Here is a 25,607-nt window from a genome sequence, read left to right on the forward strand (position 1 = left end):
TAAAGAGAGGAGGGTAACTTGCCATGTGATGGGATTCTCTTTGTCAGGTGGGTTACCTGCCTTTGGTGGAATGCATTCCTGAACTGTTTGTTTGGCGTGGGAGGGCTGCTACCTTAGGTCACGCTACAGGGTGGGTCAAGGGCCCATGCTGATAAGGGTGAAATAGATCTAGTCGATGGTACTGCAGAGTAAAGGGATAAGGCCAATTGATATTTGTCTGTTCTCATCTTCTCACTGTTGGCTCCTCCTTTTTAATCAAACCTTAAAAGCTCTTCTCTTCATAAACACTAGCCGGGCAGTTTGTCTCGACAAAGCTACAGGAGCAGTTCATGTACCCAGCCATAAAGAAGAAAGAAGAAAACGCGACAGAAAAGAAGGGAAAAAAAAGCTGGTATTTGTATGAGGGTGTCATTGAGGGCTTCATCGTGGATAGACTCAAGACGTAGACAGGAACAGAAATTGTCTTGGGGTGGGGGTGGGAAAAGCAGTTTGATTGAAGCACTAGCTGCCTTGGCGCTGAGCCAAGGCAAATTGCCAGAGAACCATTAAACTCTGTGTAATTCCATATAATTCACAGCAGCCACAGGTAATCTGAATCAGACCTGACAAACCTTTCCTATCACTTATTGTCCATTAGTGCTGAATGCATACTACAGATATTTAAACTTTTTAAAGTCATATCGTGGTGAGCATATTTTTCCAAAACCCAAATCAGGAAACCTGGCTTGACAAAGGATTTTTTCTGACTTGTGGATTTGTTTATATGAAAAGCCTCACACAGGTATAAACACTAAACTGCACTTAAATGCTGAACAAATGGCCTTTAAGGAAGGAACCATGGTCACGTGAAATTGGGTCAGGGCACACTCTCATTCAGACATTGGTGAGGGCCCCCCACACACACCTTTTTAGGGGTCTGAGGGAATTGGTTAACTGAGCACTAAATCAAGTTAGAATCTGGTTTATGCCCATCATCTGGATTTGCTCTTAAAATTTTCAAGGATAGTAAACTGAAAGGGCCTGTTGTAATGTCTGTACACAGGAAGGTGGAGTAGATGTTACTTTGAATTCCCAGGTGCTGGGAGCAGTTAAATCTCCCAGTGTTCATGGTCTGTTTGTGAGGGCTTGTATGTGTTTTAAATTAACTTCCTAAGGCTGAGAATGTTAAAAACTAAGGAGAATCATATATGGATACAAGGTATTGTTTCCGTGCACCTAAATTTACTTAAAAGCTTCATTCTTCCCACCAAATTAAGAGTCTAACGGTAACCTCTGGGCACTCACCACAAACAGGAGATGTTTAGCTCAAAGGATAATTATTTTGGAATATTCTGAGTCAATAAGAATAATGCTTTTTAAAGGGCTTGGAGACTTACAGTGCCTCTTTACCCAGAACTCTTTACATTGCTAATTAAGGATCATGAGTAGCAGTATCCCCATGGAAAACAAAAGTGTTTTGTCACATTCTTGCAGAAGAAAATATCTTTTTTTTTTTTTGGAGGAAGATTAGCCCTGAGCTAACATCTGCTGCCAATCCTCCCCTTTTTGCTGAGGAAGCCTGGCCCTGAGCTAACATCCGTGCCCATCTTCCTCTACTTTATACGTGGGACGCCTACCACAGCATGGCTTTTGCCAAGTGGTGCCATGTCCGCACCTGGGATCCGAACCAGCGAATCCCCGGCGGCCGAGAAGCAGAACGTGCGAACTTAACTGCTGTGCCACCGGGCCGGCCCTTCCTCTACTTTATATGTGGGACACCTGCCACAGAATGGCATGCCAAGCCATGCCATGTCTGCACGCAGGATCCGAACCGGCGAACCCCAGGCCGCCAAAGCAGAACGTGCGAACTTAACCACCGCACCACCGGCCAACCCAGAAGAAAATATCTTAAGCCTAATAGATTATCTTGGGCAAGTCACGTCACATCCCTGAACCTCAGTTATATGATCAGCAAAGTGAAAATAATGTTACTTGTCCAAAATCAGGAAAATGAGTGGGGTAATATCTTGAGGTCCCTTCTAATTCTGATTTCAACAAATATTTATTGAGCAACTACTATGTGCTCAATACAGCATTTGTTTTCCTAAGTGCCAGTGATAGAGCTATAAAAACACATTGCCTGTCTCTCCCACTATAAGTATCCTGACAGAAAGTAAACATATATAAAAATAAATGAGATAATACAAAATGATAAATTCTGTGAAGGAAATAAAACAAGGTGATGTGTTGGAGAATGACAGGAATTGGGATTGGGGAAAGAGAGAGGGAACCTACTTTATATTTGGGTCAGAGAATGCTTCTCTGAGGAGCTAGCATTGGAGCTGATGCCTGAAAGGAGCTACACAAGGATCTAGGAGAAAAATGCTCTCAACAAGGAGAACAGCAAGTGCAAAGGTCCTGAGGTGCGGATGGGCTTGACCTCTCTGAAGAACAGAACGTTCAGTATGACTGTAGTGTGTGTAAAAAAATGAGGCCCAAAAGGCAGGCATGGGCACATTGTGTAGGGCTTCTAATCTGCTGCTATTAACACTGTAAGAATCATTCCTTGGTCTCCCTGTCTGATTTAATTAGTGAACATAAGTGCCAGGTGTTAATGATAGGGGTGCTTGATATTTGCCCATAAGAAACCCAGGAAGGAGCACTGGTGAGGGGTAGGGGGGAGGCTAAGACAGAAAACAAGCTCAAATGCCTGGGGGAGAGAGATGGGAGTGGAAGAATGAGTGTGAAGACAGGAGAAGTTGTTAGGGAGGGCTGGAGAAAGTTTTGAGGGAGGAGGAAAAGCACCAGAGTGCTCTTGGCTATGAGGAACATCCCTAGTGCCAAGGTTTGTGGAGTCTGCTATCAGAAGGGGTCAGCCATTACAGGAGAGGGGGCAGGGCTCTACCTTTGTGTTTAAGATAGAGAAGTGGGAGTGAGCAGGGACGGGAGCTAAAAATCTGGTTCTTTCTTTTCATCCAGCCTTAACCTGAAAGGCAAGCCTGCTATCAGGAGAAATCTGTACTGCTTTACTCTTATTGATTCCCCAGATCTTGAACTCAAATGCCCATCATTTCCTCCTTCATTTTATTCCAAAACTAATCCTGGCAATGCAAAAGGAAATGTGCTCTGAGGTCAGAGTCCCTACCCAACACTAACACACAAACAATTGAGGGCATTTCTCTCCTTTTTTTTTTCAATTGTGAAAACTCAATTTTATGTTATTTGACACATCCTGCTGAGCGGGAAAGAGATGGGATGTCACTTCTCAGTCGCTGTATGAATAGGACAGTAGCTTGGAACAGAACTTGTTCCCAGATTTACAGTACTATGTGAAAGCAGCAGTAGTGTGCCAGTTTAATTTAACATTGGATCTATCCTAGGGTCAGTAACGAATATTGTTGATATTCCTTTTCAAGATACATATATACATTGATAGATTGTTTCTGTGGAAGTTGTTCACTTTGATAGCAGTTATGCAGAAGGAGGGTAAGAAATTCATTGCCTCTTTTTCCCCTCTTCATCTAACAGTGTTCAGCAGGCTAAGTGAAGATCAAAGATTAAAATCACTTCTGGGGAAAGGGGGCCTGGACAGAGGCAAACAATGTTCTGAGAACAGAATGCAGGGGCCCAGCTGTGGAAAATAGGAAGGAAGCTCCCTCTCCCTTCGTCCACATCTGGCAGAGGGCACACGAATGCCTAGTAAGCTAGAAACCAGATAGTAGAGCAGGCCTAGTGGTTTCCAGAGGCAGCCTTTTGTTCCTTCCCTAAAGGGTGTTAGTCCTTTGGTCTTTTCCAGTCAGAAATGACTAATGTTAGGTATGTGCACTCTTTAGAAACTGTCTTTGGCTTTTTGTATAATGGGTTATAAATAAATAACTTCAGGGAACCAGGCAATGACTTATTGAGTGAACCTGGCTTTGGGATGGTTCAGATTCCGGATAGTTAATCACATCCTCTGGGCTGAAAGACTTATCTAACTCGTTCACATTCAGTTGGAAAGTTAAAAAGATGCTTTTAATCAACTTGAAGAACAGTTTTAATGTCAAAAATGGGTTGATACTAGAGAAATAAAGATTATATTAATCCAAGTAGAATTATCTCCATCTCTCTCTAGTAATCTGGTAGAATTTAACATCCATTTTTGTTTTAATTTGGGCATTTCTTACAAGCACAATTCATAAACACCAATAGGTTAATAAATCTTATTTCCAATGTTTTTATATTAGATGGTATAAAAAAGACTGTTGGTCTTTATAGCCATCTAGACTCACCCGCTAGATTTGTACACTATGCTCTCTTAATGCTAGGGGGCATCAGGACTTTCTGGTTTGTCTAGAAAACTGTTCTAATCTTGTACAAGGTAGCTTATATCATGGTTGTATATAGTGAACTCTGTTGCTGGCAACTGCTTCTAGTTGCCAGGAGTCAGAAACAAAATCTTTAGCATGCTACCATATCCTTTCCTCCAGTTTCTTTCACCCCAGTCCTCCCTGAGCTCTCTCTACCACATCAGCTTTGCAAGGTTCTTTGTTCATTTGTAGCACTGAAATTCACAGCTTACTAGACAGCCAAGAAGCGTACGCAACCCAATAGGAGGCAGTAGTGATGCCTGAAGAAGAGATAGTTGCCTGTGTGACAATGGCCTTACCTGAAGTTCTGCTTCTCAGAGTGAGTATCTGGAACTCTGGGGACTATGAGAAAGAGACATATCTGGGATAGACAGGAGGAGTAGAACTAGATGACTCCAAGATTGGGTAAGGGATTGATTCCGTTTTTATGATATGTCAAGATAGAAAGTGGTTGGTGATTTTAAAAAAACTTTTCACTTTTACCAGTTGTCTGGTAAAGAAAACGAAGTGTTTGTCTTTATTTTCACTTCCTACTGAAATCATTCACTTCTTGGGCGAAGGGGAGGGGCGGATGAATACTGTCTCAAAGCAGAGAGGAACAATGGGCAAATTAATAAATTATAGCCCTATTGTAAAGGCTTACCCTTTAACTGAAGTGCTTCGCCTTGATTAAAGCTATGAGAATGTGAAAATAGTGCCTGATTGTTGGTCCCTCCCTCAGAAATATAGTCTGTATAGTCTAGTGGTGTTTATTTTTAAATTTTTTTCTTAAATTGAGGAATAACTTATCTATACAGTAAAATGCACAAGTCTCAATGGATTTTTAGGTATATATATATATTTTTTTTTCCATGTACTCAGCACCCCAATCAAATCAATTTGTAAAACATTTTCAGCAGCCTGAAAATTATGCTCATGTGCTTTCACAGTCGGTATATCCTCTCCAGAGGCAGCCACTATTCTGGGTTTTATCACCATAGAATAGCTTTGTCTGTTCTTGACCTTCATAGAAAATGGAATCACATAGTATTTATTGTTGTAGTGTGGTCTGTTTCCTGCAATGTAGTATTTTTGAGATCCATCCATTTTGTTGCACAAATCAGTAGTTTGTTCTTTTTTATTGCTATGTAGTATGCCATTTTGTGTATTTGTGTGTTTTGATGGACTTTTGGGTTTTTCCTAGTTTTTATCTATTATGAATAAAGCTGCTATGAACAGTCAAGTCTTTTTGTGGACACATGCACTTCTTTCTCTTGGGTGTACCTAAGTGTGGAACTTCTGGGTCAGAGAGAAGGTGTACAGATTTCTAAAGTGGTTGTACAATTTTACAGTCCCATCAACAATGTGACTTCAAATTGCTGTACATTCTTTCCAGTACTTAGTATTTTCAGTCTTTTTAATTTAGGCGTTCTAGTGGATGTGTAGTGATATTTTACTATGATTTTAAATTGCATTCCTCTGGTGAAAAATTATATTGAGCACCTTTTCATAGGCCCACTGGGCATTTGGCTGTCTTCTTCAGTGAAGTGCTGCCTGTTCAAGTCTTTTGCCAATTGTTAATTGGTTGTCTTTTTCTTATTGATTTGTAGGAATTTTTAAAAAAAATATTCTGGTTATAAGTCCTTTGTCAGATATCTGTATTATGAATATTTTTTCCTGGTGTGTGGCTTGACTTTTCACTTTTTTAGTGACATTTTAATGAACTTTTTTTATTTTTATGAACTCCAATATAGCACTCTTTCTTTTATGGTTATTACTTATTGCATACCGCCCAAGAAATCTTTGCCCACCTCAGGGTCACAAAGATATTCTCCTATGTTTTCCTCTAAGACTTTTATGGATTTAGCCCTCTTATTTAAGTCTAGAGTCCGGCTAAATTTTTTTAGTAAAAATTTACATCAGTAAAAATGTTTTGAGCATGTGTCCCCAAAATGCATAATTTTATTTATGGATGGTATAATTTACTACCACCAATATTAAATATTGGCTTGATTTTTAATTTTTTTAGATAAACCTAAATATAGACAGAAGTTCTAATATCTCTCCTTCCAGTAGATTATTTTGTGCATAGCCCGGGGTATATACACCCCACTCTGGAGATTGTTCTAACCACCAAGGACTAACATTTTTGACAAACTGATTATATTAATGTGAGCAGAAGACTTCAGTGTGAACAAATGGCTAGAGCTGATGAAGTGTGAACAGGACCCTAATGAGCATATTTGCTAATAATGTAAGAAACCGTGAGTTTACTCTTGCGCAGTGATGTTTGTTCCCCCTTACCTGACTTACGGAGATAGCAGAACAATCTGACTTGGTAGGAGCAAAGACAAACTTGCTTTTGGTTGCTAATGTAGTGTACAATACTTTTGACTCCCTACCCCTTTCCTCATCACCAGATTCCTAGAGCTGAGTTTGGCTCTGAACTGACTGAGTTTTTGGCAAAGATATTTAGAATTTGACTTGGGCTAATCCCCAGGGAAATTTAGTGATTTGGAGCTTAGGGGACCTTTGTTGTGAGGATTAGTACACTAGATGGTGATTAAGCAGCTGTGGAAGAAGGATCTGTCTGTAGGGATAGGTCATGCTGTGGGGCACAGCATAGTTCCATCAGTCCAAGGTCAGGAGAGCCCATGGGCCTGATCCATAGAACTTTCTACTCTGGGGCAGCCCCTTGTAGGATTTGGGCATCTGCTTCTTAGCTGGTAGAGGGAAAGAATATCTTTCTCCCTTGGTGTCTTCCTCCTCAATCTATCTCCATACAGGGATTACTCCTTAGAACCAGGCCTACTTAGCTCTTTTTAATTGACTCTTGTTTTTGAATTCTCCTTTGTTTAAGAGAGAGGTTTTTGTTTTCTGTTTTGCCTTTTGGGAAGCTAGGATAAGGTAGGGAAGATGAAATTAGGAACAGCAGGGTTTCTTATTTTTCTAATCTACACTACTTTGGAAATTTGAGAGAGATTTTGAAGGGAGAGAGTTGCTAAGAGAGACAAGTTAGGGCTGCTGGTATGTCTGCAATCTGTAATCAGACTGACTATTGAAAGCTCAGGCAAAGAGATTGCAGAGGTTTCAAAGCCTGTATCTCCCCTGGCCAGGGCACTCTGATTAATCTCTCCTAGCATGATCAGACTCTAAGGGATATGAAGAGGGGGAGAGAGGGCAGATCAGAAACAGGTAGCCCCCAACCTGTGATCTGCTCAAGATTTTAAACTAAGTTTCAGAGAAAGCACAGTCTTTATCTATTATTTGATGATCCTACTTCCTAATAGTTAAATTTCTCAAGTCCAGCTTATCTCCATCTCTACATTTTCTCTCTATTGATTCCCCAGAAAAAAACTGAATTGCTGAATTGGTGTCTGGAGTGTTACTAGAAACTTGAAAATCTTTTAAAGGGTGCTAAAAAGACATTCAGAGGATATTCTCTTATTTTTAAGCAATGTAACTACTGTATTCTGGGTGGACCTTTTCTGTCTATTTGCAAAAAAAAATACATCATTTTAAATAATTAACGATATTGTTTCCCTTCTTAGACTATAGACAGGCTGATGAAGGTAGGAGTATGGGCTGGTTATTTGGCCAGAAGCTCCCAGAATTGGCCGAGAAAGTTTCAGTCAATGCCTATTTTTCCAATAAATTTCTTGTAGCAAGCAGAGGTATTCACAATCATGTCACTGATTTTTAATGCTGCTCTTACACCGTTGTAATAGGCATTCAATGCCTTTTGGCTCTTGTTACAGATGATGTTACTCCTGCTGACTGCATTTTTTTTTTCAGGAAAAAACTGATTCAACTCTTCTTTCTTTCACTTTCTCATATCTCCTAAGTTTATTCAAGAGACCCAAGCAAGTATCTGCTATATCTGACTAAATAAAAGCTACTAAAAAGCCAGTAAGTGCTGTTAAGTCCATTTTTCTTTGCCTTTGCTCTCAAGGGGCTGACTTGTCACTTTACTGACAGCTAATAGAGCATTTCATACTTCATTGAAGATCCATCAAAGATTTCCAAATCACCAGCTTATTAGCACAGGGACTTTAGGAATCTCTTTCTCTCAGTGTCCCAACTTTGCTTTTTAAAGTCTTCCAACCTCGATGGACCACTCTGAAACAATGGATAAAGACCACGGGGAAATGAGAGATGGATGTTAACTAGTCAGTATTGAAAGAGAGAAACAGAGGTGAAGGCAAAGTACAATGAAGCGAAAAGCCAGGATTATCTGTGTCAGCAGAAGGAAAATGCATGACTTTTCTAACTGTTCACAGGTCACTGAATGTCAGAGCTCCAAGGGCCCTCAGAGGTCATCTAGTCAGACCCCTACATTTTACAGTAAGGGTAGAAGAGGTCAAAAGACGGGAAAGGGGATTCTCCAAGGTCAATTAGCTCTACCAACTTTCCAGACATCAGCTGGCTTTTGGTTATATGACCTTTATGCTATAAATTTTCAATTACTTGGACTTCTCACTGCTAGCCCAGTCATCACTTGGTTAATCCAAAATGATACCTAAGTTAACCATCGTTTATACTGGGCTTTGTGATGTGTGTTTATACTGACCTTCCAATGTGTCTTGGTCCAACCTTGGAATTCACAACACTTCAGATGAAACAAGAAAGCCACCCTGAAGGTCTGATTCAGGAAGAGCTGGAAAGTTGACCAGCCTTACTGAACGGACAGCATCAAAGGATGCTATACAGCCCCTCAAGCAGGGCATGCTATTCTCAACAAGATTGTTGATTCACACCTTTCCTGGGTCCCAGCCAGAGTTATGAGTGGAGTGGTGAGAAGGGAAAGACAAAACCTTTTACAGAAGAACATATATATATATATATATCTTCTTTCCTCCCTCCCTCTCTCCCTCCCGCCCTTCCTCCATTCCTCCCTTCCTTTCTTCCTTCCTTTCTTTCCTTTTCATTTCTGGTCCTTGCTAGAAGAATGAACAGATGCTTTATCTTTTATATAAACAAATGTGTGGTTGAGCCATTGACCTGGAGAACTGGCTGTCAGGAAGCAAAACAATAAATTCTGGATCCCAGGAATCTAGAGGTGGAGGATGGGAGGAGAAAGACTAATGAACAGTAATTTTTAAAAGCATCAAAAAGTCAGGAGGAGTAAGAAGGAATCAGTTGCATAGCTCAGTAAATGTCCTGGGTCGGGGAAAGGGCTAATTTGGGGTTAGTCTGAGGGATCTTCCACCAAGTGGAGTTTCATTCCCTGATCTGAATCCATCTGGACTCTGGGATTGTGCTGGGTGCCCATAATTTGCTGATTTGTTTTCTGTGAATCCTCACACCGGTGCAGAAGTGTCGTTATTACACTAAACATATCTGTCCTGAGGAGGATGCTGCTGGTGACTGAGAAAGGGCATGGAACAGAGAAAGAGGCATGAACAGTCAGCCTGAGGCTGTAGTCCAAGGAGTCCCTGAAAGGACTCAGTGGCAGTGGAAATGGCAGTAGGGCATGCAAAACGCCTGAGCTTTTGCTGCAGCAATAATTAAGCGTTTTAGTTAAAAGGTTCCTTCCTTTCATTTTCTGGCCTAGAATAAACAGATCTTGTTGATGTAACAAAGTGCTTAATTAACCCGAGGTGGTAACTTACTATCAATGCATATTGAAAGGAAGACTTGCTGTGGGTAGCAGTAATATGGATAATTGAGTTGTATGAATGAAAAAATGGGTAGAGTGAATTAAGACTAATGTACATCAACAGGAAAAATCTATTAGCATTCATTAATTAGACCCCTGTTTGTGGTTCCTTGTTAGCCTAAGGAAGCCCTTTCAAATGGCTGATCCCTGTTGGAAGTCCTGCCTGATGCTGAGGACCTTCCATGGATGCCAAAGGAATGAGTCATTCAAATAGAACTTCTGAAATTCAAGTACAACACTTTGCTTTTTTTTTGGCAGCAGGCAGCAGTGATTATGAAGTAATAATGATAATGACAATGGAAATAAAGAGTGTGATCCTAATTAATTTGCTGAAAGTTGTTCCCCATTTACCAATATTTGACTTGTGTTGTCTTGAGTGGTGGCCCAGGTACTGGAACAAAGGTATATATATTCGATGTCATTTGGCTAACCTATGATTTGTCAAAGGTTAATTTTTTAAAAAAAACTATCAGGTTGGCAGCAATAAATTTAATAACAGTCTGTGATTTAACTCAGAATTTCGATTTCTTTGATGGGGTTTTTAAAATCCTGAATTAAAATTTTTCCCTGCACTCAACAATATTCTGACTACCATAGTGTGGGGATAGACTGGAGGGATACTATAAAGGACTGAGGGAAAGATTGGAACAAGAGTAGAAGTGCAAAAACACCTGCACTGAAGACCAGCCCTTAGTTGCCCCAGTTAGAATCTACCTTTCCCTAAGGATTGTATGGTTTAATCATCCTCACCTCCCTTGCCCCAGGGAGGAAAAAAACCCAGCATCTCCTCCTGATTCCATCAGTGGGTTGGACCTTTTTTTACCTGACCGGCTACGTGGACGTGTGAGCTTTAGATGGTAACCGACTCCTGAGGCTCGGAGCTAGGTGTGCTTTGTTCCTTTCTGTATCTCTAGCACTTAGCATGTTGTCCTGTGCATGCTAGAAAGTCACAAAAAAAACTTGCAGAATGAATGAATGGGTGAATGAGAGGACTCCCACCAGCATGAGTGGAACTGATGTTCCAACAGGTAAAACTCACCTCTGTGGTAGAAGGAATGTTACATATAAAAGTAGTTGTAGGCAAGGACGCTTGTGGGGGACATTCTGCTTTGCTTTTCTTTTTGCCTGCCCAAGCAGCTATTATTTCTGCCTTTGCTTTCAGTGCCCCCCAGCCTGATCACCTTCTTGCCAAGATTGCCCTGGTCAATGGAAATTCTGTAGCCTGTGGTATAACGGTGAACACCTATGTTCCCAGCTTTTGGTGAATGCCCGCTATGTGCCAGAAACTAGAAGCACTGTGCTAGGCACATATTGAAGAAACATAGATAAATGATCAGTTACTTTGTACATACTTTGTATTTTTTGAATTTGCAATTCCACTCACAGAATATTGAGCTGGAAGCTACCTTCAGAGTCTTCAGAGTCAACCCCCACTTGCTGTAATAATCAGAGCTCACATTTATTGAGGTCTCATTGCTCCCAGACACTTCATATACTAACTCTGTGAGGTAGGTACTCTTGTTATCTGTATTTCACATATGAGGCCATTTAGACACAGAAAGGTAGGTAACTTGCTCAGAGTCACACAGCTAGGAAGTACTAGAGCCAAGACTCAAACTCAAGTTTGTCAGACTTCAAAGTCTGCCCAAAGATAGGAAAAGACTTGCCAAAGCTCATTTTGCTAGAGCCTGGCTCTTCTGGCTCTAATTTGTACGCACATTGTGCTATGCCATGCTGCTACTTTAGCCCACACTCTGGGGTTACTTCCAAGCATCATTTTCTTATTTAGAAGTGCTTGGCTCCCTACATGGACTGTGGATTCCTCCAGGGCAAAGACTGCATTATTTCTGTGTTGCCTCCTTCCTCAAGAGCTTGCCCAAGCTTCGCCTTCAGTAAATAATGGCCTATGATCGGCTTCTTAGCTGCTCCCTGGAGCCTTCTAGAGCTATCCCCCAGTACTACTTGTTGTTCAGAGCTTGGGAGGAGCCAGGAAGTAGAATTTTGGGGAAGGGGTCACCTCACCACCTGCTTTCTCTTTTGTTCTCTGCAACGCAGATTGAAGATGGGGGCAAGGCAGCCTTGTCCCAGAAGATGAGGACTGGTGATGAGCTGGTGAATATCAATGGCACTCCATTGTATGGCTCCCGCCAAGAGGCCCTCATTCTCATCAAAGGCTCCTTCCGGATCCTCAAGCTGATTGTCAGGAGGTAAGGTACAGGGAGATTTGTTGTGAGGTTCAGGGGCTGCTGAAACCGCTTGGTTGGTAATAAACCCTCAATAGAGTCATATCTCTATGAGTATCATCAAGGAAAGAGGTATTCACATGAACAGAATTTTGCAGACAACTGAGCAGAATGACATAGAAGAAAGGGCCTTTGGTTCAAATCCTGGTACTGCCACATCCTGTGTCACCTTGGATAAATTTATTTTACCTCTGCAAGACTCAATTTCCTTATTTGCTATTGAGAGAATTAAATGACTCAATACACACCAAGGCCCTACCTAACCCAGTCTTTTTTCTGTCTCCTCCTTCATAACAGGCTGCCACTGTTAAACCACGTAGATTTAAAGAGACCCTCCTACCAGCTGTGGTAGGCATTCCAGAGGCTGTGGCAAACTCTAAGATAGAAACCCTGCCCTTGAGGAGTGTACAGTCTAACATGGGAGAAAAGACACCATGTGACAATACATTTTTAAGAAAGCTATTTAAGGAGATTTCACAGGATGAGGGGTGATTGCCAAATGAATTTTTCAGACAGAAATTGCTATTAGAGTTCAAGAGAAAGAGCACTTCAGAAGAGACTGATAGGGTAAGACTTCATAGAGGAAGTGGAATTTGAGCTAAAGGGTGGGTAGAATTTGACGATCAAGAGGAGAAAGGCATTCCAGGTAAGTGGAGTGGCATAAGCAGAATGAAGGTAAGGACATCTCTGGGCTGAGTCATTCTGCTGCTGCCAAACATCTGCCTATTGGCGAGCTTTCCGTATGGCCTTTTTATTTTGCTGCTGCATCTTTGCTCTGTACTACGGGAGCTCATGCTTCTCCCTTTCTATTAGTTTGTTTCCTTTATCCTATACATACGCCTAAGTTTCTCCGTCTTAATTATTTTTATTAGAAAAACAGTTGAAAGCATCTTCCCACAAACAGTTCTCCCTCTGGCTGTTACCCCATCTTCCTCCTTTTGTTCATACTTAGTCTCTCAAAAGGCAAGTCTATACTCACTGTCTCCACTTCACCTACCATTTAGCTTTCTACCCACTGTAGTCTGAATTTAACCCCAAGAACTTCACTGAAACTACTCTGTCAAAAGCTATATATTACCTCCTAATTGTCAAGGTCAGTGGATTATTTTCAGTCTTCATTATATGTGACTTATATATGGCATTTGACATTATTGCTCTAGATTATGCCCTCCTTTGTGAAACTCTTCTTTCTTGCTTTCAAGATATCCCATTTCCTTGTTCTTTTCCTACCTCTCTGTTCATTGTTTAAACTAGGTTCCTTTACTACCTGTTTTTCCTCTGACTATCCCTTAAATGTTAGTGTTTCCCATAATTCCACCCTTTCTAACTTCATTAATACACCGTGAAAAACCTCACCCAGTTCCAGAGCTTCAGTTATCATCTATATGTGGATGACTATATCTCTTGTGCCCCAGACCCGTATAGCCAACTTCCTACTAGACACTTAGATGTCTCAGAAGCATTTCAAACACAACATGCTCAAAACCTAACATGTCATCTTCCCCTCCCAAGCTCCTTATCTCAGTGACTGGGACCACCATGCCCTTGGTCAGCTAAGCCAGAAACACAGAAGCCATCTTTAATTACTCCATTTTTCTCAGTCTCTAGATCCAAATGATTTGTCCTGAAGAGAGAATACTTAGGGAGAAAGGGTTTTGAGTTAGTAAGGGTGAGGTTATATAGGATCCAACTGATTTGTTATATTACCTGCTGGTACCCAAGATCACACCATGCCTGCCCATGTAGCTGCATAGGAGGTGATGTGTTAAGTAATGCCTTATACAATAGACAAATTGTCACTGACTCAATCTTGAAGCCATCATGATTTAGGTTTTAAATAAGGCTTCTTGGAGGAGTAGCTTGGTGAATTTGGAAGAGTTTTTGTTTTGGAATCAGATAGATCCGTGGGAAATAATAGTTCCTACATGATGGCATTGTCGTGATGATTAAATGAGGCAATTTTTGTAAAATGCCTTTCACATATTGAGTTCTCAGTGAATTTCAGTCCCATTCTTTTCTGTAGGGTATAAAAGCAGCAAAATTGGAGTAACCAAGCATTATTAAATAAGGAGAGCATCAGAACTGTAGTGTGCTCTGCAACCTAACCTTCAGAGAACATGATTTTCTGGGAAACCATTAGGGGTGACAAAGGTCTGAACGGGAAATAAAAGTCCCTGTGAGATACTGGTTATACAGACATACCAGCACTTAGAGGGAATTTAGACATCATTCAGGGTGGATTCTGAGTCAGTCATAAAAATGAGAGTGTTCAGGTGTGTCACCCACTCATCCTTCCTCGGTGAGCTGCATGTCCTCTTTCTCCCTGCTGTAGCAACATCTGCCACTACCAGTCATTTAGGAGTAGCTATAATTATGGCCTTGGAAATAGTAGGGCTATTTGGTTTTCATGGTGTGGCAGTTGCTATGGTTCCCTGAACCAAATTGTCTAGGTTCTTCTCAGCCCCTATTGAAGGAGACAGTCAATGATATGATTTATTAGGTGATGCTGCCCTCTTGTGGAGAACTTAACCTTCACCTATGGACTGCCCTGGGGATGGTATAGGACATTTATTCCCTCTTGTTTTGTCCAAATTATTCCTCAAATTTATGAAAGAGCTCCTAGCACATAAAAGAAATGTTATCTCCCTGAAATTTAATATTTAGTCTAGTGTCTTATACTAAGATAGAAAGACTTTGGTTTGAGTAAACAATCAACTGACAAAGATTCAACACTGAGCTTTAGGTCTTTGGGATGAGTATAAAAAGAAGGAACTTGACAAAATGGCCTATTCTGAAAAGTCAGCCCAGCTTTTCCTCCTATATTGCCTTTCAGATAATGGTCAACTAAGTCAGGAATCTAGGTGTTGCCCTCAATTCTTCTCACTTGCCTCAGCCCCCTTCAATCCAAGTAATTCCAAGTCTTGATGAGTCTACTTGCTGAAACCTGTCTGTAGCCTTTGTCTTAATCCAATCACCATGATTTCTTACCTGGACTATTGTTAAGAGCCTTCTCACAGGTTTCTCATCTTTTGGTCTCACCTCCTTCCAGTCAATCCCTTCTCCAAATGAGGCATCTGACCATGTCATTTAGCTATTTGGAAAAAAAAAAGAATAATCATACAATCATATTGGTCCTAAGAGATTCATTTTATATTGCTAGAAGACAAAACTATATCGAGGATTGTATTCATGAACTATCTTTTTGCAAAACAAGAAGTGGCATCCAAATATGTAAAGAAAAAATTGTTTGCAATATGAGAGGAAAAATTATAGAAACTTCCGTATGGGAGACTATCACATAATTTAGGTATGACAGATAAGGTAGACCAAAAAAATAAGTACTTAGAATATTTGAAAAACATAATACATCAGATTTAATTAATAAATATCAAAAATTATATTTTATAGGCAGCAAATACACCCTCTTTTGAAATATTCAGAGAACATTTTTTTAAATGCTCATATGGTATGCCACAAAGAAAACCTTTGCAAAGTCTTACAAAGTTCTACAAGTAGAACTTACACTTGCCCTGTTCTCTGATGATAATGCAAAACTTTTACAAATTTAAACGTCTTCCACTGCTTGAATATTTCAGAACACGTTTAAATGCAAGTATTAGACCAAAGAAACACTAGCAGACTAATAAAAAATAACAAAAATGAGATCACGACTTATCAAAACTTTGAGAGCAATGTTCAGAAGTGAATTCATAACCTTAAATATTTCATTATTAAAAATGAAGAATGAAATTACATGACTAAGAATCCAATATAATCTGAAGCCAAGGGGTAGGTTTTTCTTATGTGGGGATAAGTTAAGTAGATAAGCCTTTAGCAAATTTAATCAAGAAAACAAAGATGAATTATAAATAAAATTTAAATGATACATGGAATATAACAACAAATACAAAGCTTTCTTAAATTATAGGATACTAAAATTGTACCTTAATAAAATTGAAAATCTCAGAGAAATTAAAATATGTAATAAACTGTTAAATGCCAAGCATTTTTGAGAAGTCAAAAACTAAATGGACCTGTAACTGTAGAAACATCGAAAACAACTATCAAAGAGAAACTTCCAAAAATACTTTAGAACCAGATGGATTTTTTTTCTTTTTGAGGAAGATTAGCCCTGAGCTAACTACTCCCAATCCTCCTCTTTTTGCTGAGGAAGACTGGCCCTGAGCTACCATCCATGCCCATCTTCCTCTACTTTATATGTGGGACACCTACCACAGCATGGCTTTTTGCCAAGCGGTGCCATGTCTGCACCCGGGATCCGAACCAGTGAACCCCGGGCCACCAAGAAGCAGAACGTGTGAACTTAACCGCTGCACCACCGGGCCGGCCCTAGATGGGTGTTTTTATCAGTGAATTCCTTTAAACTTTCTAGGAATAGCCAAGTTCAATTCTATAACATTGTTACAGAATTGAAAATCTTGCCGTTATTCACGTTGTTTTTGAAGCTAGCATCACTCTGATACCAACACCTGACTGCTCCAAAAAGAATATTTTATTCAGTTTGTGAACTTAGATGCAAAACCTTTAAATTAAATTTTATCAAATCTACTTCAGTAATATTGGACAATAACAATTCATTGCAAATGTTAAAAGATAATTTTTTAAAAAGGTAAAATCTTAACTCTTATAATAATATAAAAATGAACCTATGTTAAAGATTTTATTTAACTAATTAAGGAGGAAATTGTAAGGTATTACAACCAGTTCAAAGGATAAGTGAAAGAAGCACAAATTTGATGTAAAACTAACAATAGGCTACAACAACCAATTAGGAGCTGTAAGGAGAAATATGTCTCATTCATAATAGCAGCCAAACACGTTATGTTCTGAGGAATTACCTTAAGAAGAAATATGTATGAAAGAAAGAGGATGCATATAGTGGAAATTACAAAACTGGACAGGAAATGTTTACAAGTAATTTTTTATTGTGTGAGTAAATTCTCAGGGCACTGTGTTAAATGATAAAGAAGCAAATACAATTCAGTGGACAGTATGTTCACATGCCCTGGTTTCAGCATACTCTCCACAGACAACTTCTGAACCATTATTTCTCCACCCTCCTGCAAAATCCTTTCACTTTTTAAATTCAAACAAATAGCCTTTATCATTTTCATTTCCTTACCAATGTCATCTATCAGCCTCCAAGTCATTCTCTCACTTCTGTTCTGTACTTTGGCACCTGCTCCACTGTCATCTTCTCTACCTCGGTTCCTGCTGTCATACTGAAAGATTTCATTGTCCTTGTAGAGGATCACAAACTTTAATCTCATGGATCCTTGATCTTAACTTCAGTGATAAACCTTTCTATATCTGCAGCTCACTACCCCGACTGTATCATGGACCTTGCCAACCTTTTAGTCAACAAATATTTATTGAATGTCTAATTTATGCTAGCGTCTGATGATTCAAACAGGAATAACATGGGTATGGTCCCTGCTCTCATGGACCCCTAACACCTTCCAGTCTTTCTTGACAGTGTTCCTTATCTGAATCACATAATAAAGAGGATGAGTTGAGTGACTATTATCTCAATTTCCCCAAGGATGGCACATAACTAGGAGCATTCTAGATACATAAGAGAGAAGTTAAATCATTACATACAGTGGATGCTTTAGGGCTGTGGCTCTCACTGGTGAGCATCACTTAGGAACGTGTTAGAATTGCAAATTGTTGGGCACTACCATAGACCTACTGAATCAAAACTCTGGGGATGATGCCCAGCAATGTGTTTTAACAAGTTTTCCAGGTGAAAAGCTTAGAGTTTGAGAACCACTGCCTTGAGGCATTAGGGCTTAATTCTCAGGAATTGGTTGAGAAAGACTAAATTCAACTCTCTGATAAAAACCTCTTCTCCCTCTAGCTTTCTCATACCCCATTCTCTTTAAAGCTGCTCTTCAGTATCATCGAAGCCTCAAATATCATTTTCTCTTATTCTGTCCGTCTCCTTCTAATCACCATGGCCCATGACTCTCCTTACTCTACTCATTTAATCTGAGCAACTACGTTCATTCATGATTTTAACTACAACCTCTGTGCTCGTGACTGTATCTCTAGTTCCAAAGTTCATATGCACAGCAGCCTGGTAAAAATATCCACAGGAAAACCCAATAGAAAATTGAAATGCAATGTGTATACATCTGAATTCATTGTCCAGCTTATAAAATTCTCTTCCCTTCCAATAGCAGTTGGTGGTACTCTCATCCACCTAGCCATCCAAGTGAGAAACCTGAGTCACTTTTGACTTCTTGCTCTCCCTCACTAAATCATGTTGATTTTACTTTTTAGACATTTCCAGAATTTATCCTCTGCTCTCTATTTCCACTGCTATTGACCTATTTCAGGCCCTCATCTTCTCTCCCCTGGACTATTTCAGTAGCCTCTCAGCTGTCTCAGATCTGTCTGCCAAAGTGTTGCCACAGAGATAAATCTAAAATACAGATTCAATTATATCAGTCCCCTGCTGGAAACTTGTCAATGGCCCTCATTGCCTGAAAGCATGGTATATAAGACATTTTATATCTTCATCCCTACCCATACCTGCAACTTCATCTGGCACTCAACTTGTCTTTTATGCTGGAGCAATACCATTCTCCAAGAATTTCATGCTATCAACTCTGTGCCTCTCTTCATTCTTTGCTTTCTACTTGGAGCATACTTTTCCCTTTCTTTCTTTAGCTAATGCCTTCATATTAACATTCTTTAAGACTCAGCTCTGGAGTTGTGATTTCTAGGATAGTTTCTTTGATGCCTTGGGTTGTTAGGTGGTCTTTCTCTGGCTCCCATAGAACTCTAGCCTTTATCACACTGTATTGAAATAATCTGTTTTTACATTTATCTTCCCCATTAGACTAGACTGGGGGTTGGCAAACTGCAGCCCATGGGCTAAAACCAGCCCTCCACCTGTTTTTATATGGCCTGCTAGCTAACAGTGTCTTTCTTAAGGTATATTTTTAAATGGTTGGGGGGGGGGAAGAATAGTATTTCATGACACATGAAAATTATATGAAACTCAAATTTCAGTGTCCATAAATAAAGTTTTATTGGAACAGAACCAAGCCTATACATTTATGTATCGTCTATGGCTGCTTTCACACTACAATGGCACAATTTAGTAGTTGTGACAGAAACTGTATGACCTGAAAAGCCTAAAAATATTCATTATTTGGCCCTTTACAGAAAAAATATTTGCCCATCCCTGGACTTTAAGAACCATGAGGGAAGGGGCTGATCCATATTCATTGTTGTGTCCCCAGGACCTAGTACACACTATGGCCCATAGGAAAGACTCAGGATTTTTTTTTACACATCTTGATATAGGGAAGTAGAGAGTATGAGTAACTGGTCTGCTTGATAGTTATATTTTTGAAGGTCACCTAAATTGGCATATGAGATTACATTCAGTCTCTTATGAGTATGGTTATTTGTGAGCCTCCTTTTAAGTAACTGATCAACTCTAGGTATACTGATCGAACAAAAAATCTAGTTTCAAACCTGATGTCCAGATCTTGGACAAACATGATTATGAAAAGGAGCTGCAATATCTTGGGGTTTTGTCCGGGCTACCTGCCAATCTCCCTAGCTGACCTTTCTCTGTTGTTGTTATTATACCCCTGCCATCTAAAATTAAATGGAAGGGGTTAAAACTGTAGTTGTCCTATCATATATTAATATATCAGGGATAGGAGGAGCTTCACAGTTGACACAGTGTTAGAGAAGTCTTGGAAAGGCAAGACATGGAAGAATCAAAGTGATATTATAAAGCAGAGGTAGGTAAACTGTGGTCTGTGGCCAAATGTGGCCTGCCGCTTGTTTTTATAAATAAAGTTTTATTGGAACACAAGCATGCTCATCCATCTACATGTTGTCTATGGCTACTTTTATACCACAGTGGCAGAGCTGAGCTGTTGCAACACAGACCATATGACCCTCAAAGCCTAAAATATTTACAACCTGGCCCTTTACAGAAAAAGTTTGCTGGCTCCATGGTATAAAGCATCCTCCAAAAAGACCTTGAGACTCTACCTAAAGGTTAAAAGGACCGAAAGAGAACCATCAGAGTCTACAAATAAGAATGAATCAAAAATTACAGAATGTTTAAACCAACAAACATACAAGGCAGACTGATGAATTCTTGAGATTATACTGTTCTTTTGAGTTTGGGTGATGATGTGGTTGGTATAGGGCAAAATGAATGGTGTTTGTGTTCACACAAGTATGTGTTTCCTTGCTTGCTTCCTTCTATTCAAGATTTTTATATAGTGCTACTGTAATCTAGATACTGAGTTAGCTGCTGGGAACGCCATGACAATAAGACAGACACATTCCCTACCCATATGGAGCTTATAATCTGTTGTGTTTGACCCTGGCACTACCCCTATTAGCTGTGTGACTTTGATCAAGTTTATAGAACCTCTTTTAGCCATTCTTTACTCACCTGTATAATGAGAATACTAATGCCTTTTTTGTAAGCTTGTTGTAAGACTTAAATGATTTTATCTATTTTTTCCAAGTCATTCAAAGGATATTTATTGAATTTCGACTATGTGCTAGGCACCATTCCAGGTATTGGTGACACAGCAGTTAATATGACAGAGTTAAAAAGAAAATCTTGCCCTCATAGAAATTGCATTTTAGTCAAACATATAAAAGTACCTGAAATAAAGTAGGCACTTGGTAACTGTTCTTTTCCTTTTCCTGAGTAAATGAAAGGAAGGTGGTGCTTATCCTTCAGTACTGATTTTTATCAGGGATTACAGTACTGGTTAAAATGCCATCACACAAATTTCCTTTTAATGGCTAACACTCTGGACAATATAGACTAGATGTTTTTATCAATTGCATAGTACCTTAATAATTGTCAATTAGAATCATCATTAGACTGGATAGCTCAAGTTGTGAAAAACAACTAGTTGCAAATTGGTTTACTCCTAATTTCTTAAATGTGCCTCTTTGCCTTTTCTGTGCTATTCCTTGACCTAGAAACTCTTCCACCCCTCTCTGCCAAAGACGGGCCGTACACTAAAGTCAAGCTGCAGTCAAAGGAAAATGTAATGTCAGAGCTAAAAGGGGTCTCTGTAATCACTCTACTCAACAACCCCATTTTATAGGTGAAAAAACTGAGGCCCAGGACGAGAAAGGACTTTCTTAAGGCCACGCAGTTTGGAGGTGACAGAGGTAGGACCAAACCAGCAGCTTCTGCTTACCAGTCAAGCATTCTTCCCACTGTTTCTGGGATGCCTCACATTTCTACCTCCTCTAGGAAGCCTTCCTGCACTTGAGGGAAACGTCTTCTTCCCACACCCAAAGTACGTTCATGATTCTATCCTTTACCTTATATTTTTCTTCTGCCAACTCTTCTTTTATGAATTGATCCACTTCCAAAGGTTTCACCTCTCTCCTGGATACAGGACACTGCCAGATCCCTCTGCCCAGCTTTACCTTCTTCCTAAGCTTCAGACTTCCATTCCAAAGTGTATATTACCCCTCACCTAACCTCCCCCCACTGATAGTTCTATTTCTGTCCATGGCATATTTCCCACCCCTGTTAGTCAAGCTCACAACTCTTCAATTCCTTCCCTGTATCCTCTTCAGTTCCCTCTTTTATCCTCAACAGTCCCCAAGACCTTTCTGAGCTCCTTCTGCAGTGTTTCTAATTTTCATCTCATCTGTCTCCTTTTCCTTCTTCCTGCTACTGCCAGGGACTCATTACCTCTGTCTGGATGCCCTCCAACCAATTCTCTGCAATTCTGCCAAATGAATCTCCCTAAAGTACATCTCTGTATTTATTTCAATCAGCAGTAATTGTGCTCTGGGTAAACCTCACGAGTTATGAGATCTCCATTGTGCTTAGCCTGGGTCATGACATTCCCTTTCTCAAAAAAAGCCCTAATTGCCTCCAGAATTAAGTCCAAACACTTCATTCCACCATTGAAGACCTGCATAGATGGGTCTAAATGACTTTTTTTTCTATACTTATCTTCTTGAAACCCAAAGGGATATGTATTAAAAGAGTTTATCTTCTCACTTGGACATACCCCAATTCTTTCACTTGGGGCCTGGACCACATTCCCCTCCACTTCCTGAAGCAACCTTGCTCCTTTTATTCCCACTCTCAATTTTTCATGTATTGTCAGCCTGTTATCCTTCTCTTTGCCCTGGTTCCATCCTCTGTGTCTACAAATGATATCAGGCCTCTCTCATCTTGAAAACAATCTTTCTCAGATCTGTGTTGGTCTTTAGATATTTCCCTTTTTTTCTTTCATAGCTAAACTACTTTGAAAAGTTGTTCGCACTCACTGTTTCTACTCAACCACCTTCCATTCACAGGCACAACCCATAATAATCGAATTCTGTCCCTCACCATATCCCTCAAGTGACTCTGGCTAACATTTCCAGCGATCTGTTAATTATTTAAAGCAATGAACTTTTTACAGTTATTATCTTACTTCCTCTCTGTGTTAGTGTGCTAGGGCTGCCATAACAAAGTACCACAAACTGCGTACCTTAAAACAACAGAAATTCTCTCACAGTTCTGGGGGCTAGGAGTCTGAAATCAAGGTACAGCAAGGCCTTCTCCCGCTGAAGGCTCTAGGGAAGAATCCTTCCTTGCCTCTTCCTAGCTTCTGGTGGTTGCCAGCAACGCTTGGCATTCCTTGGCTTGTAGATGCATCATTTCAATCTCTGCCTCCTTCTGCACATAGCATTTTCTGCTGTGTCTCTGCGTCTGCATGGCCTTCTTATAAGGACATCAGTCATTGGATTTAAGACCTACCTTAATCTAGTATGACCTCATCTTAACTAATTATATTTGCAAAAGCCCTATTTCCAGATAAGGTTGCATTCTGAGGTTCTGAGTGGACATAAATTTTGAGGGAACATCGTTCAACCCAGCACAGCCTTTCCTCAGCACTTAACACTGTTGAACGCTCCTTCCTTCTCAAAATTGCCTCTTCCTTAGGCTCCAGTGACACTATTTTTCCCCTGGTTTTTCTTTGATTTCTCTTGTCTATTCCTTTTCTATGATTCCTCTTCCTCCACTTTACCCTTAAGTATTATGTTCTCCACAGTTCTGTACAAGTGTCTCCACTCTTCTTACACTAGACAATCTGGGTGATTTTAATATATTCTCATGATTTTACTTAGCAAGCAAGACTTCTAAATATATCATTCCATCCATACCACTCTTCCACATACTCCACTTCTTTCTGGACATCTCCATTTGTATGCCCCCACAGACATCTCAAAAACACCACATGTATACATGAAACTCATTAACCTTCACATCCAACACCTGATAAAATCTGCTTCTCCTCGTGTACCTCTGTATAAACAAATAGTTCACAGTGAACTCAGTTTTCTTAGCTACCCATTTCTGTGTCTAGTTGATCAAGTCTTGGCAATTTTTACCTACTGAAAATTTCTCCTCTCTTGTTTGTTCACTGCAATAGTCTCTCAACTAGTTTATCTACCTCCAGTCTTACCATGCTCCCTACCTCCTTAATTTATTCTCCACACTGCAACCAGAGTCTTCTTTTTAAATGTAAATCTGGTCCTGAAACCCTTTCTTACCAAAACCTTCAAGCTTCCCTATTGTGTTCAGGATAAAATCCAAACTCCTTAATGTGGTTGAACAAGGCCCTTTAGAGTGTAACTTTTGTTTATCTCCACACAAACTTGCACTCTATGCTATGGCCGTATTCAACTGTGTGTACTTTCCCAACTATAACATCATCTCCCACATCTCTGTGTCTTTTCACATTCTGCTGCCTCTTCCTGGCATGATGACTGTTCCTTCCTCTTCTTTGCTTAGCTAACTCTTACTCAACACTCAAGACTCAGCCAAAGCTTTAGCACTTCTAAGACTCTTTCCTTAGCTCTTTTTTCCCTGGACTCTATTAAAGTTTTCTCCCACAAACAACACCCTCTGATTTCCTCTATCTAGAACTGCTTATTCTATATTGTAATAGTCTGTTTACTCATCTGTTTTCCCCTATAAATTTTTGGCAGTGTCCATGTGTTATCATCCCTGTATCTTTAGTGTAGCCATCATAGTGCCTAGCAGGATTACAAGCCCAATACTCATTGAGTAGTGAATTGAATTAAAGGAATGTATACCAGGCAGGGGCAATCAGGGTTACTGGAACGAGAATTAAAAGCTGAGAATCCCAGGGGTGTTGGCTTGTCAGACTTCCAAATACTTGAAAATTGAGGTGATGGGTTCAGTAAGGGAAATGGATGTGAGTAAAGGTCAGTCCAAAATTTCTTGCTTAATAGACTAGATGGGGTTACAAGAGCTATCATTTATTGAGTGTCTACTAGGTACTGTGCATTTGACTAAGTTTTTTATGTGCATTATATCAGAAGAAAGGAAAATAATGAGTTAAGTTTTGGACATGCAAAGTTTGAAGCATCTGTAAGACCTTTCACCAGAAATGTCCAGCAAGCAATTGTAACTGTAATTCTTGGGTACAGGAAAGAAAGAAGGACTCAAAAATTAGATTGAGATTTGTTTGGGTAGATGGTAATTGAAGCCATTGGGGGTGGGTGGGAGGGATCTTCCTAAAAGTGTATTATAGAGGGGAAGGGAAGAGCACTGGGACAAGATCCTGGGGGATAAGCACAGGGAGAGGAACTATTCCTTCTTTTATTCATTCACCAGACAAACACTTACTAGGACCATACTCTGTGCCAGGTACTGTTGTAGGAACTGATGATATAGCAGTGAAGAAAATAGTCCTTTCCCTCATGGAGATGATATTCTACTGGGGATAGAGGAAGTAGACAATAATCACAAACAAGTAAACATATTATGTAAAATCAGTTAGTGATAAGTGTTATAAAGAAAAACAAAGCAGTGTAAGAATCTGTAAAATGACTGAATTTTATTGGTGGGTAGAGTGGGTACAGTGAGAACAGGGGAGACTTTAGCTAGTTCAACGAAGGCCTCTCTGAAGATATTTGAACTAAGAATTAAATGATGAGAGAGAGGCAGCCATATAAAGATCTAAGGGGAAGAGTATTCTAGGGGAAGGATATCAAGTACAAAGGCCCTTAAATGGGAAAATACATGATGTATTCAAGGATCGGAAAGAGAGCTACTGAAACTGGAGTGTAGTAAGCAAAAAGAAGCATGAAAGAAGATGAAGTTAAAGAGGTAGTCAGGGACACAATCACAAAGGGCCTTGTAAGTCTGGTAAGGAGTTCAAATATATTCTAATTGCAGAGGGAAGCTGATCTAAGCAGGACAGCAGTATGATTGGTTTTGGACTTGGAAATAAACACACTGGCTGCTATATGGGGAACAGACTGTAGGGGGCAGAGTCGAAGCAGGGAAGTTTGTTAAGAGGCTAATTGCAATAATTCAGGCAAGAGGTAGTT

The 25,607-nt window shown here is 39.9% G+C and overlaps 1 protein-coding gene across 3 annotated transcripts in view; it reads left to right on the forward strand.

Annotated features, from left to right (window-relative positions):
* The window catches only part of SHROOM4 (shroom family member 4), a 207,803-nt gene that overhangs the window by 103,486 nt on the left and 78,710 nt on the right, over positions 1-25,607 (forward strand). For all 3 annotated transcript variants that reach the window (XR_011499632.1, XM_070502056.1, XM_070502055.1), the window contains exon 2: positions 12,022-12,173. Coding sequence is in view for 2 of the 3 variants with exons in the window: in XM_070502056.1 (XP_070358157.1) it covers positions 12,022-12,173 (152 nt within the window). In the remaining variant the exon portion in view is untranslated. The remainder of the gene's footprint in view (positions 1-12,021; positions 12,174-25,607) is intronic.

This window comes from Equus asinus, chromosome X, assembly GCF_041296235.1.
Source record: "Equus asinus isolate D_3611 breed Donkey chromosome X, EquAss-T2T_v2, whole genome shotgun sequence".
Classification (NCBI taxonomy): domain Eukaryota; kingdom Metazoa; phylum Chordata; class Mammalia; order Perissodactyla; family Equidae; genus Equus; species Equus asinus.